Source organism: Labeo rohita, unplaced genomic scaffold, assembly GCF_022985175.1.
Source record: "Labeo rohita strain BAU-BD-2019 unplaced genomic scaffold, IGBB_LRoh.1.0 scaffold_536, whole genome shotgun sequence".
NCBI lineage: Eukaryota > Metazoa > Chordata > Actinopteri > Cypriniformes > Cyprinidae > Labeo > Labeo rohita.
Genome location: NW_026129458.1, coordinates 17,501 through 34,673, shown reverse-complemented (window position 1 = coordinate 34,673; position 17,173 = coordinate 17,501). Strand labels below are relative to the sequence as shown.

Here is a 17,173-nt window from a genome sequence, read left to right as displayed (position 1 = left end):
TAAATTGTGAAATTTCTGAGAAAAGTCCAAATTCAAAGACCAAAAAGTTGGAACTGCAAGAGAAACACTTTTGATCAAAAAAGTTGATGTTTTGAGAGAAAAAAAAAAGGTCAAATTTGCAAAATAAAAAAAAGTCAGAATTTTGAGAAAAAGTTGAAATGGTGAAATGTAAACTCAAAACTGCAAGATATGAAGTCAAAATTGCAAGGTATAATTCACTGAGAAAAAAAGTCAGAATGTTAAAGGAAAAAAAGTAAAAATTCTGAGAAAAACTTTGCAAGATATAATTTGTATTTCTGCAAAAAGTCCAAATTTTGAGATAAAAAGTCTTAATTTTGAGAGAAAAAAATGCAAGATATAAAGTTACAAAATGTTTAAAAAACTAAAAAATATAGAATTTATAGTTCTGACAAAAATGTCAGAAATTTGAGAAAAAGTCATTGCTAAATAAAAAAACTGAATTTCAAGATATAAAAAAGTTGGAATTGCAAGAGAAAAACTTTGGATCGAAAAAGCTGACGTTTTGAGAAAAAAAAATAGTAAAAGATGCAAGATTGTAGTCAAAATTACAAGACGTTAACTCAGAATTTCAAGATTGCAAAATATAGTCAAATTGCAACAAAAAAAAAAAAATAATAATTGCAAGATATTAGTCAAAAATGCTTAAAAACTAAGAATTTCAAGAGTGGGAAAAAAAACTGCAAGATATAAGTGACTCTGAGAGAAAAAAAAAAAGAACATTTTGAGAGGATAAAGGTAAATTAGAAAAAATAAATCAGAACAAAAGACTTCCTGGGTCCCAAAAAGTTATTTTAATAAACAGCCTTAGCGTGTCATTGTGTACTTTTAATGTTTTTAGTAGAGTTGTGATTGAACAGAACTTGAAATACAACAGCAGAACATTAACATAAGAAATAACATTTATTCAAGTTAGTCAATACACTCATTCACACAAATCATTTGTGAATTACAAAAAAAAAAGTGGAAAAAAAATATATATATCTATATGTATGAAATTATACAAAATTAAAAACATACACATGAATTAAAAAAAATAACTAAAAAACATTATGAAAATGTCTATTTTAATAAAGAAAACATCTATATATACACATTTTTTTATATATATAACATGAAAATCCTTTGAGATCCAGCAGCTGAATGAGGTGAGTTGCTGTTTTCAGTTGTTTTCACCAGAAGTCGTCGTCCGGTTCTTCATGTGACATCAGATCAACACTGCACAACACATTAAAGGTTTGTAATTAGTTTCTGGTCTTGTTAAACTGAAACTCACACAAACACACATTATTATTACCTGCAGTCATTATTCTCAGACAGAACAATCTCTTCATGACTTTGATTCTCTGATGCCTCTTTATTTGGACTCTGAAAGTTCATTAACAGTTATTAGTACTTTGAGAAAATGAACATGCATTTAAGATACATTTACATATGTATTCATGTACCTGCTCCTTCTGTTTGTCCTTCATGAGCATCATCATGTATTTGTGGAGTGGATTGGCCACATCAATTGGCTCTTTTGAACCCTCCTCATCTGCTCCTCCTCCAATCGCTGTGCTCGTTAATGTCACATGACCCTCTGTGTCCTCCCTCTTGTCTTGTGCTTGTTCCTCATGTTGATCCTCCTGAAAGATGAAGAAACAGAAATCAAAGCCAGTAACAAACGACGTCACAGACAGTCAGACTGATTTTAATGAACTTTTGATTTGAGCTTTAAGTTTCCTAAAAGTGATTTATTAGATGAACAGCCTGAGCCGTGTTGTGATTCATGAACAAATGACTCTTATGGAGCGGCTCTTTTGAATGAATGAATCAAACAGACTCCTGAACTCATGTGTTATGAGTTTGAATCAGGGCTATTATCATTAACTTAAATAAACATTCAATTTTTAAAAATATTTTTTCATAAAACCACATTTAATTTAATTACTTAAAAGTAGATCATATAAACATTAACTGAAGAAAAAAAAATTCTCTCATATACATACATACATATACATATATATATATATATATATAAAGCTTAAAATATATTTTATTTCAGCTTATTTTGTTTCTCATGTTGGTTTAGTTTAGATTGCACTAAAAGCAAAACTTAAAAAATATTTAGAAAATAAAATAAAAACTATAGATATTTTATACTTACTATTACTATAAAAGACAAAAACAGCAAAATTGCTACAGCTACAACTGAAATTACAATGAAAACAGAATAAATAAATATACACATACATACACACATACACTGGCTGAAATAAAAAAAATATTAACTGCAATAAAATATTTTAACAAAATTATGTGAAAAAGAGAAATGATGCTTTGCATCTAGCTGAAATAAGCATAATTACTACATTAACAACCTAATTGATCTAAAAGTAAAACCGTAAGAAATTTAATTTAAGGAGAAAAAAATAATAATAATATATTTCAACTAGTTGCTAAAGCAACATTTCTCATTTTGGCTTAGTTTTGGTTGAAGTACTTAAAAAAAAGGAATGCTTTAATTTTAAAATTTAGAAACTGTATTAAGATGGAAAAAAACAAACAAACAACTACACACATATTTAAAATATTTTAAAAGATGAAAACATGAAAAAAAAAATGTCTAATTTATTTATTTTTTTTATTATTTAAAATTTAGATACTATATTAAAACTAAAATGACAACTACACAGATATTAAAAAAAATAATAAAAATGACAAAAACAACAAAATTACACAAAAAACAACAAAATTTTTACAATACAAATACACTAATTAAAATTCAAATGAAAACAGAAAATATAAAAATAATATCTAATTTAACATTTTTATAAAATCTTTTATATTTGTTTTCATTTTAATTTTAGTGCATGTTTGTAAAATAAAGAAAGTAATTTTGTTGTTTTTGTCATTTTTATTACTTTTTTTTTAAAAATCTTAACTAATCTTTTTATTTTAACTACAATTAAAATGAAAACAGAAAAAAATATCTAATTTAAAATATTTTTTATAATGTAAAATTTAGAAACTATATTAAAACTAAAATAACCACACAGATATTTTAAAAAAGTAATAATAATAAAAAAACACAACAAAATAACTTTTTTTTTTAACAAAAATGCACTAAAATTAAAATGAAAACAGAAAATCTAAAAATAATAAAATAATTTTCTAAAATAATATAAATATTATTATTATTATTTTTTTTTTTTTTTTTTTAACAAAAATACATAAATGAAAACAGGACAAACCAAAATAATATCTAATTTAAAATATTATCAAAAAGCATACTAGTGTGTTACTGATAACTGTTAATGAGTCTGACCAGCTCCTGTTGGAGTCTCTGCAGCTCTCGCTCCTCTCTCTCCTGCGCCTCCTCTCTCTCCCTCTGTCTCCTCTCCTCTCTCCTCTTCCTCTCCTCCTCCCAGCTTCTCTCCTCTTCCTCACCCATGTCTTTCTTTACAGCTGCGTCTGCTGATGATACTGCTGCTGCTTGTACATCTGAAACACATCAAACACTCATTCACACTCTGTCATTCATTATATGAGACGCCAAAAAAGTGATCACATGATCGTCTCACCTGTGTGTGACTCCTGGAGTTTCTCCAAGATACACTCCTGATCTACAGACACCACTGAAAACATACCAGACCAACTTTATGTTGTTAAAATGTGATGTATAGCAGATCAAATATACAAGAAGAGCAAATCTACACAAATATACACTGGAGTTCAACAGTTTTGGGTTGGTAAGATTTTGTGATGTATTTTAAAGAAGTCTGTTCTGCTCATTAAGGCTGCATTTATTTGATCAAAAACACTGTAAAAAATGTTAAATATTTTTATAAATTAAAACAGCCATTTTCTATGTGAATATGTGTTAAAATGTAATTTATTTCTGTGATGCACAGCTGAATTTTCAGCATCATTACTCCAGTCTTCAGTGTCACATGATCCTTCAGAAATCATTCTGATATGCTGATTTGCTGCACAAGAAACATTTATTATTATTATCAATGTTAAAAACAGTTGTGCTGCCCAATATTTTTGTGGAAACGGTCATACATTTTATTTTTTAAGATTCATGGATGAACAGAAAGTTCGAAAGAACAGCCTTTATTTGAAACTGAAATCTTTTGTCACATTACAAATGTCTTTAGTTTGACTTTTGATCATTTTAATGAATAACATCTTACCAACCCCAAACTTTTGAACAGTTGTGACTTTTCCAGGCTTGAAAAACACATTTTTAAAACTCTGATATTTCCTGAACTCTCTATATAAACTAAGTTCGGATAACAGAAACGAGGACACACGCGGCACGGGGTCGGTGAGGTCGTGAAGCGTGATCTTCTCCGGCTGAGGAGACGACTCTTGAGATGAACTGGAGATGACTTCCTGCAGTTTGGGTGGACTGTGAAATCAAAACAACAGAGTTAAAATAGAAATAAGATATAAAGTTAATTTTAATGCTCTTTTTATTTGTGCATTAGGTGTCTTTAAGATCATTTCTTCAGTGTAGTTTCATGCCTTTCCTCGTTTTGTGAGTAGGAGAGTGTTCAAACAGAGAAGATTCAATAGCAAGTTTGATTCATTTGATTCATTTCTGTGAATCACTTTAAACTGTCCACATATGAATCAATATCAAATCTGAATCGTAGCTACAGTTTCTTTAAAAAAAAAAAAAAAAAAAAAATTATATATATATATATATATATATGTGTGTGTATTTCTTTATAAAAGCCACCAAAATGAACAAAAATGCCCTCAAATTTCAGAAAGGGGGAAAAATGATTTGACTGCAGTATTGCATTTAGATCTGCTCATGTTGCATCACAGGTTTCTTTTAATGCATTTTTTATTTGAGCATTACAACTGGTGTTTTGATTTGGGAATGCAAACGTCTGTTCCACCTTTGCAGTGTAAAAAAAGTTGAGCACATTTTATTGGTTTACAGTATTCTGATTAAATGAAGTAACTGAACAAATACAAACGTTTTGCAGGGTTTCTGCAGGTTTTATGAGGGTAAATGTAAGACTTTTTAAGACCTTTTTAAGACCACCTAAAAAAAAAAAAAAAGAAGAAAAAAAAAAAAAGTATAGTTCGAGCTTTACTTCACTTTCAAATTATCAGCAGTTCAACGTCTAACAATTGTTTGTTTTTGGTTCGTTTCAGTTTTCACTCTTCAATAAAAGCGCTGTGCACATTTTATTTTCACTTTCAAATTAGCGGTAATTCGGCATCAAGCAGTTGTTCATTTTTAGTTTGTTTGAGTTTTCCCTCTTTTCTTCACTTTCCTTCGGTTGTAAATTAAGTAGCTTGTAAATTAAAAGCTGTGTGCGCATTTTACTTTCACTTTTTAATTTGCAGGATTAACGTAACAAACTTTTATTAACAAAATGAATAAAAATATACCATGTTATATGCCTAATATAAAATAATAACTTACACAAAGTTTAATATACCCGGCCAAAAAGAGGAAGTAAATGGTAAAGACTAGAAGGGAAACAGCTCTGTTAACATTTTCTTCTGCCATAGTCTTGTCTTTCTCTTTTCTTGTCAGTCAGCTCAACACACTTTCCGTGATAGATGAAATCTGATCGGATGCGACTGTGGTTCGACACACTGCATTGAGCAGCCACGTTCAGTTTCAATTGTATTGTCTGTTCTCTAACTGAACTAAATGATTTTTATTACTATAAAAAAAAAAATCAAAACGACAAGTTCTTTTTCGGTTGACTGACAGATGAAGAGGCACATACCGCCATCTACCGAGTATTGTTTAATGAATATTGAGCGACCTAAGCCATATAGCACACAAATTATGCTTTCGCTTCACTTTAAAATGAAACACGAGGAAACAATCCCTCACGAAAATTAATGCCATGATCATATGAATTTAAGACTTGCTGCTCTGATTTAAGACCTTTTCAAGGCCTTAATTCACAGAAAAGCAATTTAAGACTTTTTAAAGACCCGCGGAAACCCTGTTTTGGGTAACACTTTATTTTAAGGTGCCCTTGTTACACATTACATGGACTTACTATTATAATAACAATTAATTATGCATAATTACCTGCACGTAACCCTAAATTAAACCCTAATTCCAAACCTAACCCTATAGTAAGTACATGTAGTTATTTAATATTACTCAGTATTTAAATGTATAATTACACTGTAACAAGGACACCTTAAAATAAAGTGTAACCAAATTTTGTCATAAAACACAACACAAACGTTCCTTATAAAGGTTAAAAAAAAAAAAAGACCTAAATGAATAAATGTCACCCGTTAATAAAATCTAATGTAATGGTGTGTGTTTGGCGTGTGACCTGCGGCTGTGGCGTGTGGTGCTCTTCATCCTGGGGCTGCTGGGAGGACTGATGGATGAGATGGTTTCTTCAGCAGGGATTGGTGAGATCTGCCTCTCTGGAAACAACAGCGCCGCTCGATCAGAGTCAGGACTCATCCTCAGACGCTCTGGGACAAAACACACATATTATCAACAGAAACACTTAGACATTTTCCCATTTTAAAAAGTCAATACATCTCCAGACTTCTTTAATTTTTGAGCCCATATTTAACATATTATAATAATAATTAAAATGAACTTGCATGTTACATTCTGACTTTGTGTGCCAATGAAATTATGTTCCCAAATAACTGGTGGATTACTATGTTGTGTTTGCTATACTAACCACTTCACAAGTCAGTCTGAATGATTCATTTGTGTGAAAAAAAATCATTTCAGACTCAGATCATTCAAAATGATCTGTGAAGTGGTTTGAACAATTAATTGAAATGAACATAATAAAAAGATTGATTCACTGAATGAATCATTCCAAATCACTAAAAAGAATGATCTGAATGATTTACTGAATGAACACAAACTAAAAAGAGTGATTCACCAAAGAATCATTTAGAATGATAGTTTATTTACCTTTTCACTTTCAAGCAAAATTAAACATTTAATTTCAGATTTCAGAGTTATACAGAATTCACAATTTCTATTAAGCTTACAAAAAAGAATGATTCACAAATTAATAATTTACAATGATTTGTGAAGTGGTTTGAACAATTCATGTAATGAAGTAACAGCAAATAATGATTTACAAATGAATCAATTAAAATGACTAATGAGTTAACTTTAAAATTACTAAAAAATAATCCACAAATGAATCCTTTAGAACGATCTGTCAAAAAGATTTGAATAATTCACTGACTTTAGCTTACTAAAAAGAATGAGTCACAAATGAATCATTTAAAATGATTTATGGATTTGCTTGAATGATTCACTAAAATGACTTTGGAATCATTCAGAAGGATCAGTGAAGTGATCTGTGTGATTCTTTGAAGTGAACTTACCAAAAAAAACAAAACAAAACAAAACAAAACAAAAACAATGAATCAGTGAGAATGATTTGTAAATTGGTTTAAATGATTCATAAATCAACTGACTACAACAAGAAATACTTACGAGTACTGCAAGCACCTTGTATGAACCCTGAACAAGATTCGTCTTGATTTTCAGTCAGTGTAATATAATTTAGGTTGAAATGACTTGTACAGACTTTCTGATTATGCTTAAAACAACCAGAAACAGAAATTTACCCTGAGTGAAAGCGTGAGCGTCGTGATCAGCGTCTGCTCCGCGTTTGCTCAGCGGTGTGGAGGACAGACGTCTGGCAGGAGGAGAGATGAGTCTCAGTGGGTTTCTCTCTCTCGGAGAAGGAGTTCTGGTGAATTCCTGCTCTCGTTCCTTCTCGACAGGACGTCCTGCTGAAGCAAAACTCACCCTGGGCTGCGCTCTATAACCGGAGGTCATTCTGGGAGGCGTGAGATCTTCAGCAGACACGGCGTGTGCGGCCGCCGCTCGAATGGCTCTGTGCTGGTGGCTCCTGTAGGCCTCCTCCAGACGCTCGGCTTCCTGCTCCAGCTCTCGTATCCGGGCCAGAGCGCCGCTCACCAGCTCGGAGTCACGCTCCGCGGGCCTCGGGCCCCTAAGGGCCGGCCCTGCTTCAGATAAATCAGTGTCAGAAGTGGCTCTGGTCTTTCGGAGCAGAGCGGCGTCTACGTAAATGTCAGGAGGAAGCAGCCTGTCAGGAATCAAACTGAGAACAGAACGGTCTACCAGGGAAGGCTTGGGATTGCGGAGGATCTCGTTCTCCAGAGCTGTTCCGATCACGGAACAACACGGCAAACAGAAGAGAAGAGAGAGATGGAGTTTAGAGAGATGAAAGCCAAAACCACCAAACACTACTGAGGAAAAAGATCAGGGTTCCCACAAACATCAGCTTCCTGTCTGTTTGTGATTACTGGAAAATGGCTTTTGAATCATTCAGAAATCTTTCTTGATTCTTTGAAGTGAACTTACTGAGAATAATTTGTAAACTGGTTTGAATGATTCATTGAAATCAACTGACTAAAACAAGAAAGATTTACAAGTGAATCATTCAAAATGATTTGTGAAGTCATTTGAACAATTTATTCATATAAACTGACGTAAAAGAATGATTCACAAATGAATCATTTAGAATGATTTGTGAATGCTTATGCGATTCATTGAAATTAACTTACTAAAAAGAGAGATTTACAAATTAATAATTCAGAACGATTTGTGAACTTGTTTGAATGATTCAATTATATAAAAAAAAGATTCACAAGTGAATCATTTGAAATGATTTGTAAGTGGGTTTAAAGCATTCATTGAAATTTGAAACTTATTAAAAAGAAAGATTTACAAATGAATCACTGAGAATGATTCGTGATTCAATTAAATTGACTAAAAATAATGATTCATAAATGAATCAGAGTGATTTGTGAACTTGTTTGAATGATTCAATTAAATGAACTGACTAAAAAGGGTAATTAGTAAATTAATCATATAGAATGATTTGTCAATTGGTTTGAACAATTCAATCAAATTCACTGACTAAAAAGAATTATGACATAAATGAATGAATCAGAATGATTCACAAAGTGGTTTCAACAATGCAATACAAACCAACTAAAAAGAACGATTCAAATTAATAATTCAAAACGTTATGATTTTAGTTTCTGCCGAATTTAAGTCATATTTTTAACATTCAAACGTTTTATAACTTTTAAAGTAAAATTCTGTTTATATAAAATTTGACTTATGAATTAATTGAAACTTATTAAAAATGATTTACAAGTGAATCATTTAGAATGATAAAATGAACTTACTACAAAGAATGATTCCCAAAGAATCCATAATTGAATAATTCAGAACAATTTGTGACTAAAAAGTCCAATGATTTGTTTACAAATGTTAAGAAACTAAGCACAAATAGAGAAATATATATTTACTAAAAAAATTGATTTTATTCATTTATATGAATTCTATTCTATTTTAACAATAACTTGTATTTTATTAATATATTAATATTTACTTTATTAATATTGTGTTATTATACAATATTAATATACTAAAATTTCCTCATTTCCAAGGTCTTTGATAGCTGTGGGAACCCTGAATATAACTGAAATAAATACACATTTGCAAGATTTTCGCTTGCAAATTCATCTAAAAGGCATTTACAGAGCATGAAAAGATGCTAAATGTCTGATTCACTGAAACCTCCGTCAAACTTACAAAATAATGTAACATGACTAACGGCTGATGCTGTGTTCATGAGGAATTTCCAATGTTCAGCATGAGCTCACAGATTCACTACAAAGGTTTCAGAAAATCAGACCTACTGGAACTCTCCAGACTCTATGGCAGTGATTGGTAGGCTGTTAGCCCGGCCGCATGCACCTTGCTGTGTCTCCTGGAGCTGGAGCTTGAGCTCTTCAGCGTGAGTGCTCATCCACTTGACCCGCTCCTCACACTCCATCAGCTGAGTCTTCAACAGCGCACACTGCTGCACCTACACACACGGAAACCAATGAATGAAAGAAGTCAGCAATCAGAGACAAAAAAAAAAAAAAAAAACTTTTCAGAGGAAAATGCTTTTGGGCATATCCAAGACACATTTAAGAAATAAAATATTTAAAATATATATATATATTTTTTTTTTGTGCAAAATGAACAACATATACATTCAAAAAAGCAATGCATCTGAATGTTTCTCTTTTGAGTAAATGTTATCACGATTAGAAAAATTAATTTTTTTTTTTTTTTTAATTAAGCACATTTCCTCCTAAATTCTCATTTTTGTAAAGCATCTGAATGTTTCACATTTGAGCAACTATTATTATTATTATTATTATTAAATATAATAATAATTAGTGTTGTTGTTAATAATAATTCATTACTACTATTAATAATAACGTCACTAATACTAATAATAATAATAACAAATTGATTAAAATGTAATATAAATTCCCCAACATTTCTCTAAAAATTCTCATTATTGCAATGTATCTGAAGGTTTCACCTTTTGAATAAATGTTATTTTTATTTAGAAACAAATATTTTTTTAAAAATTTAATATAATTTTTTTTTGCATAATTAAGCACATTTCCCCCTAAATTATTTTTATTGTAATGAATATTATTATATTTTATTAATAAATATAATAATAATAGTTGTTGTTATTAATGATACATTACTATTAATATTAATAATAATACATTTATTGTAAATGTAATATAAATTACCCAACATTTCTAATTATTGCAATGCATCTGAATGTTTCACTTTTGAGTAAATGTTATTATTATTATTATTAGAAAAATGTATTAAAATTTAATATCATTTAATTTTTTCTTGCAAAATTAAGCACATTTCCCTCTAAATTATTTTTATTGTTATGAATATTATTGTTATTATTATTACTATTTTATTAATAAATATAAAATATAATAATAATCATTATTTTTGTTATTAATAATACATTACTATTAATAATAATAATAATAATAATAATAATAATAAATTTATTGTAAATGTAATATAAATTACCCAACATTTCTCATTATTGCAATGCATCTGAATGTTTCACTTTTGAGTAAATGTCATCATTATTATTAGTAGTAGCAGAAAAAAAAAATTAAAAAAATAATATAATTTCTTTTTTAAAATTAATTAAGCACATTTCCCCCTAAATTCTTTTTATTGTAATGCATCTGAATGGTTCACAGTTGAATAGCTATAATTATTATTAATAATAAAAAAAATGATTATTTTTAATACAATGATAATGATAATAATAATAAAAATCAAGAAAAATGAAATATAAATTACAATTCTTATTATTGTAATGTATCTGAACATTTCACTTTTGACTAAAAATGATCATCATCATCATTATAATCGTTATTAATAATACTACTAATACAAATAATAACATCATTACGACTACTAAAGGTCTAAATTACTATTATAAAAATTATTTAAAATGAATGACAATTTCCCAAAAATGTTGCTAAGAATTCTCTTTGTGATTCATTTGAATATTTCACTTTTAAGTAATTACTAATACTATTATTTTTTAAATAAGAGTAATTATTGTTGTTGTAATATTATATCATTATTATGAAAATATTAAAAATGTAAATAAAATAATTAAATTAAATAATTTTCCCCAAATTAAATTCTAATTATGGTAATGCATCTGAATGTTTCATTTTTGAGTAAATATTATTATTATCATTAATATTATTTAAAAAATTTTTTTACTCCTTTCTTTCGCTTCTGAAAGTCTTGATGTTTTGAGAGATCCACCCATGAAATCTAGTGATTACTACATTTGAAGATAAAGAACAATGAAATGGAGTCACTTGTTCATCACAACTTTTCTTAGTTGTGTTTAGTTTCTCAACTAAGGGAATGAAGACTCTGACAAGCATTCCAGAAGAAGCTTTAAAGTCCCACTGAGACAGACCTCATGCTGCAGCTGTGTGTGTAAGACGTTTTTCTGCGTCTCAAACTCGTCTTCGTCCAGTTTGCGCGCCGTCTCCAGTCTCCTGAGCTCGGCCTGCAGCGCCAGCTGCTCCTTAGACGGCGCGCTGAGCTCTAAACAAGAAACACCTCGTTACACGTCTGTTCTTACTGTAAATCTTCAAACCTGAATCTGACTTTTTTTTTTTAAATATTAGGTTTTTTGTGCATCTAATTTAAGCTCATAATGCAAAATTCAAAGCATAACAGAGGGACGTGCAGTAAAAGCATCCTGCCGTTTTACAGAGGAACAGTAGGTTTGTTGAACAGGCCAAACTGTGAAGCGATTCTCTGTCTTTCACCCCACTGCGTTCCTCTTTTTCCCAGCAAATGCACAATTGCAGCCAAAAGGGCCAAATTAACAAGCAGAGCACATCCAAACAGACCACTTCTCTGTTTGTTTGGAGCTCTGTTATCCCCGTTTGACCCCATCAGATTTGGGCCTGAACTGCTTAAACTTCACAAACTTCACAAAAAGTGAATGATTTCAAGAACAGGGTCTTTCCCAGAACGTCTGCTGTGGTTGTTTTTGCATATTTAGTCTGCAAATGTTTGCTGTTTGTTTTTTCCTCCTCAGAATAGACGGACAAACAAACTGGCTTCAAACATGAATACGTTTTTCCATCTCAATCCTACTGAAACATTATTTATAAATGGAATTGATTGTAAGGGTTGGAATAATGTTGGTTCATCAAATTATAAACAAACTTGATTGTAAATTGACCAAAGCCTTCACCTTGTCTGAGTCTCTGGTTCTCCTGGCGGTTCTCCTCCAGCTGCTGTTTCATCAGTGTGATGTGCGTCTGCAGCTCCAGTGTGTCTTTTTTCAGCGCTGGATAGTCGCTCATGTTCTCCAGTCTTTCTCGTAGCAGCTCGTTCTGTTGGGCCAGAAGAGACGCCTGCGATCGGGACGACTCCAGCTCCGTCTACATCACATACAAACAACACCATTTCATTTCTGAATATCAACCTTGAGTTTGTAAGGGATAAAAACAACCTAAACAGCACAACTCATTACTGTCACGCTGTTATGGGAGCAGGTCTGTTTTACCAGTAGCTGTTTAACTTCTGATAAATTTCTCTCATGCTCTTCTGCCTTTGCATCAATAATAGCAGACTCCTTCTGCAGACGAACCGTTTCTTCTGCAAATGAAGGAATAAAACATCAATAACAGTACAAATCAATAAAATACTACATACTGTAGCAGATCTATTTGACTGTTTTAAACACAAACCTTTAATCCTTTTCTCATTTTCTGTCAGTTTCTCCGTTCTCTTTGTGTAATCATCCTTCAGCTCAAGCTGATATCTAAAACAGTTTACAACAGTATCTATAAATGTGATTCAGTTTGTTTACTGCTTCACTTTACTAAAACTTAAAATATATATTGTATAATATACATAATAGTTAGTGCCAGTAAGACTTTTCAATGTTTTTATTTAATTAAAAATATAAAAAAATAATGTTAGAGTTTAAAATAATTGTTTCTATGTGAATATGTGTTAAAATGTAATTTATTTCTGAGATCAAAGCTGGATTTTCAGCATCATTACTCCAGTCTTCAGTGTCACATGATCCTTCAGAAATCATTCTAATGTGCTGATTTGCTGCTCAAAAAACATTTCTGATTATTATCAATGTTGAAAACAGTTGTCCTGCCCAATATTTTTGTGGAAATCGTGATACATTTTATTTTTCAGGATTCACAGATGAATAGAAAGTTCAAAAGAACAGCATTTATTTGAAATAGAAATCTTTTGTAACATTATAAATATCTTTACTGTCACTTTTGATCAATTTAATGAGTCCTTGATGAACAAAAACATTAATTTGTTTTAGAAAAATTAATACATAGTCTTACTGATTCCAAACTTTTGAACAACTGTGCTTTAACTAGATAATGAAAGTTCATCTTTCATTAAGGTTTACAAATTGAGTCACAAGAGCGCCATCTGCAGGACTGACATGAATAACAGTCATTAAAACAAATAGAAATTATTTGAGTTAATTACTTACTTTGCTAACTCGCTCTGCAGTTTCTGGTCAAACGTGTCTTCCATGGTCTTCACAGACAGTTCTCTCCTCCTCAGAAGATCGTCCATGGTCTTTACCTTCTCCTCATGCAGCTTACAGGTTCTGTATCATCAGGGCAAAATTCAAGATATTATACAAGATATTCCATGATATTCATATAAATATAGTAGAAATTTAACAACCATTATAATATTTTATATATTAATATTTATCAATATTTAGAAGCATATTTTTTAATTTGTATAATTTCAGTTTTCATTTAGATTTTAGTCTAAAGTGCTCAATTTTGTTTTTGTCATCGTTAATTTTATTTATTTATTTATATATTTTTTTAATTTTTGATTATTGATATTTTGAATCTTTATTTTAGTTTTCATTTTAATTTTAGTCACTGTATTATGTTTTGGTCATGTTTGTTTTAATTAGTCTTTTATTTATTTTTATTTAGTAATATTAGTACTTCATCTTAAACTTATTTATTTCAGTTAGTTGCCAAGAACAACAAATGTTCATTTAGTTTCATCTAATATTTATATTTTACTTTATATAAGCTTTATTTCAAAAACCAAAACCATTTTATAGTTAACAACTTCTGTATGTAGTAGTTAACACTGCTGTAATATTAATTAATATTAATAAAGTTACTATAAGTCTTATTTTAGTATTTTATATACTATTATAGTATTTATCGATATTTAATTTTTTTTATTTTTATATTTTCACTTTATTCAGCGTTTCATGTTTGTTTCTTTGTATTTATTTTTATCTATTAGTATTCTGAATTACGTTTTTTATTTTTATATGTGCAGTTTTAGTTTTAGTCACTCTGTTGTTTTTGTCATATGCTTGTTTTTTAATTAGTATTTATTATTGGTTGTTTTTTCTTGTTTTTTATTTTATTATTATTGTGTTTTTTTATTTTTATTTATGTTTTAGTTTGAGTTAATTATTGTTAGTACTTCATAAACATATTTATTTTAGTTAGTTGCCAAGGCTAGGTATAGTTTCACAGTTTTATATGTTTTGTCATATGTTTTATTTTTATTTGTGTTGCATTTATTATTTTTTATTACATTTTTAGTTTTAGATTAGTAATATTACTACTTCAACTTTCACTACTCCACACTGAAAAATTGTTGTTGTTGTTTTGTTAAAATAACTAGTTGTACTGACTTGTCAAAGGCCTCCATCCTCTGTTTAAGCTCCGTCTCTCGGCTCCGCACAGATTCGATTTCTTTCAGCAGCGCTTGTCTTTGAGCATAAATCTCCTTTTCCTCTATCTGGGTCAATTGAAGAAAATTCAAGATTTAACAACTGTTTTGTATTTCGCATGTATTTGCTGACAGTAGTGAAGCTGTACCTCTTGTTGTTTCTGTAATCTCTCAATGGCATTTTTCTCTCTGCTCATCAGAGCCTCAGACTTCATCTCAAACGTTCTCTCCATGTCTCGCCGCAGCTCCAGGATTTCCCTTCTTGAGGCTTCTTTCTCGTCTCTCTTCACCTTTGTAATCTCCACCTCCATGAAGTGCTGCAGCTGTGTGAAGACGGTACAAATACTCTGTTCAGATCTTCAGCGCTACTACAATGTAAACTACTGGAAAGGCTGTGGGAATAAACACTGTCAGACCTTTGCTCTGAGCTCGACCTGCGCTTGCTCCTGTATCTCCTTCCTGTACTCCGCAAGTTTGGCCTCGACTGACGCCCAGCGATCACCTCTGTGCCGAAGCACTTCATACTCCTCATCAATCAGCTGCAACTTCTCAACTTAAAAACAGTCAAAGATGGAGTTATATTTCGTTAGACTCTTTCATAATATTTAATATGACTGAAGGGAATTTTAAATAAACAGGTGAAATAAAATCTAGAGTATTTTGCATTTTGGGGTGGATTTTGGTAGAAAAAAAAAAAATTAAATGTGCTTAAGGAGTACACATAACACAAACACATACACTAGTGGTCAAAAGTTTTGAAAAGTCTCTTCTGCTCACCAAGGCTACATTTAACTGATCAAAAATACAGTAAAAAGTAATATTGAGAAATACCGTTACAATTTATATTCTATTATTTTCGATGTAAATTTATGTTAAAATGCTTAGGCTTACCGAGTGATTCTTTATGCGCTGATATGGAGGTGGTTTGAGTGGAATTATCGCAGCAATCTCTGTGAATGTGATGGTCAGTGAGCTCTGTGAAGAGACTCATCAGAAAACCTGTAGTGATAAAACAACATTCACCTTGATGTTCATCACAGAGAGCAACAGTGTCAAAAACCATCCACAATATATTTACTGCCATTATCTGGTAGGCATTCAACAAGAAAAAAATTGCTAAGATTGAATTTTATCCATTAATACGTGTTTGGATCATAAACAGCATGTTTTGATCTAGAAAGGAATTAGGAATACATGACAGGCAGGAAAATAAGAGTGGCTGAAAATATCAGCAGAAAAGGTAAGTCACTTCAGAGATGGAGTGAGCTAATATATTTTGAGAAAAGATTATAAAGAATAATGTGGAAAAAATGGAATAATGTTCAATATAATAAATCATCCACAGTAAGCACCACGTACATTATAAAAAAAAGTAATGCATTAATAAATGCAACTATTAAAAATGCAATTATTAATAAATAATAAACTTTTGACTGGTAGTGTACAACTAAAATAACAATTTTAAAAAAGTTGCAAAGTAAATCCTAAACCATTTTTTTTTCAATGTAGATGCATCATCATAACCTACCTGCCTGTCCCTTCTGGATATGTGATACCTGCCCGAATGTGAAAAAATGAGAAATACAGAAATTATGTTGGCACAACAACAACAACAACAATTTCAGTGACATTTAAAAACACAGAAACAAACAAGTTTTATTACCAGAGATTTGTATAACGGTGTGTGAGGGCTGATCTTCATGAGCTGCAGAAGTTCTCTAGCTGATAACACCTAGATAAGTCCAAGAAAAACAAGACCTGGTCTTGGTTTAAATGGGTCAAAATATTGTTGTTTTTTATTGCGGTTTTCCGTAAGTTTTATTCATAATGTATATTTTTAAAAACGCTGTTGCGAAAATGTGACAAATTGATAAAAAGAATTGAAAAACCATGCTGAACGTTACAATAATGTGTATGAAACCATGTGAAATTACCTTGTCTTTGCTCATTCCGCATTCAGGGAAAAAGACAGACAGTGTGTAGTCATACCCGACACTCCGCAGGTGATCAATGATG

General features: G+C 30.7%; 1 protein-coding gene across 1 annotated transcript in view; it reads right to left on the bottom strand.

The window, feature by feature from the left end:
- Positions 1-798: 798 nt before the first annotated feature.
- Positions 799-17,173, bottom strand: part of ofd1 (OFD1 centriole and centriolar satellite protein) — an 18,987-nt gene continuing 2,612 nt past the window's right edge. The window contains exons 2-22 of the mRNA XM_051103681.1: positions 17,092-17,173; positions 16,821-16,889; positions 16,686-16,713; positions 16,049-16,156; positions 15,574-15,710; positions 15,307-15,480; positions 15,120-15,226; positions 13,929-14,048; positions 13,147-13,220; positions 12,963-13,054; positions 12,648-12,837; positions 11,856-11,986; positions 9,785-9,896; positions 7,615-8,175; positions 6,336-6,483; positions 4,320-4,417; positions 3,585-3,638; positions 3,329-3,504; positions 1,467-1,646; positions 1,316-1,386; positions 799-1,236 (exon numbers count right to left, since the gene is read on the bottom strand). The exon at positions 17,092-17,173 is cut by the window's right edge and continues 107 nt beyond it. Of these exons, the coding sequence (XP_050959638.1) occupies positions 1,191-1,236; positions 1,316-1,386; positions 1,467-1,646; positions 3,329-3,504; positions 3,585-3,638; positions 4,320-4,417; positions 6,336-6,483; positions 7,615-8,175; positions 9,785-9,896; positions 11,856-11,986; positions 12,648-12,837; positions 12,963-13,054; positions 13,147-13,220; positions 13,929-14,048; positions 15,120-15,226; positions 15,307-15,480; positions 15,574-15,710; positions 16,049-16,156; positions 16,686-16,713; positions 16,821-16,889; positions 17,092-17,173 (2,758 nt within the window). The 3' untranslated portion in view covers positions 799-1,190. The remainder of the gene's footprint in view (positions 1,237-1,315; positions 1,387-1,466; positions 1,647-3,328; positions 3,505-3,584; positions 3,639-4,319; positions 4,418-6,335; positions 6,484-7,614; positions 8,176-9,784; positions 9,897-11,855; positions 11,987-12,647; positions 12,838-12,962; positions 13,055-13,146; positions 13,221-13,928; positions 14,049-15,119; positions 15,227-15,306; positions 15,481-15,573; positions 15,711-16,048; positions 16,157-16,685; positions 16,714-16,820; positions 16,890-17,091) is intronic.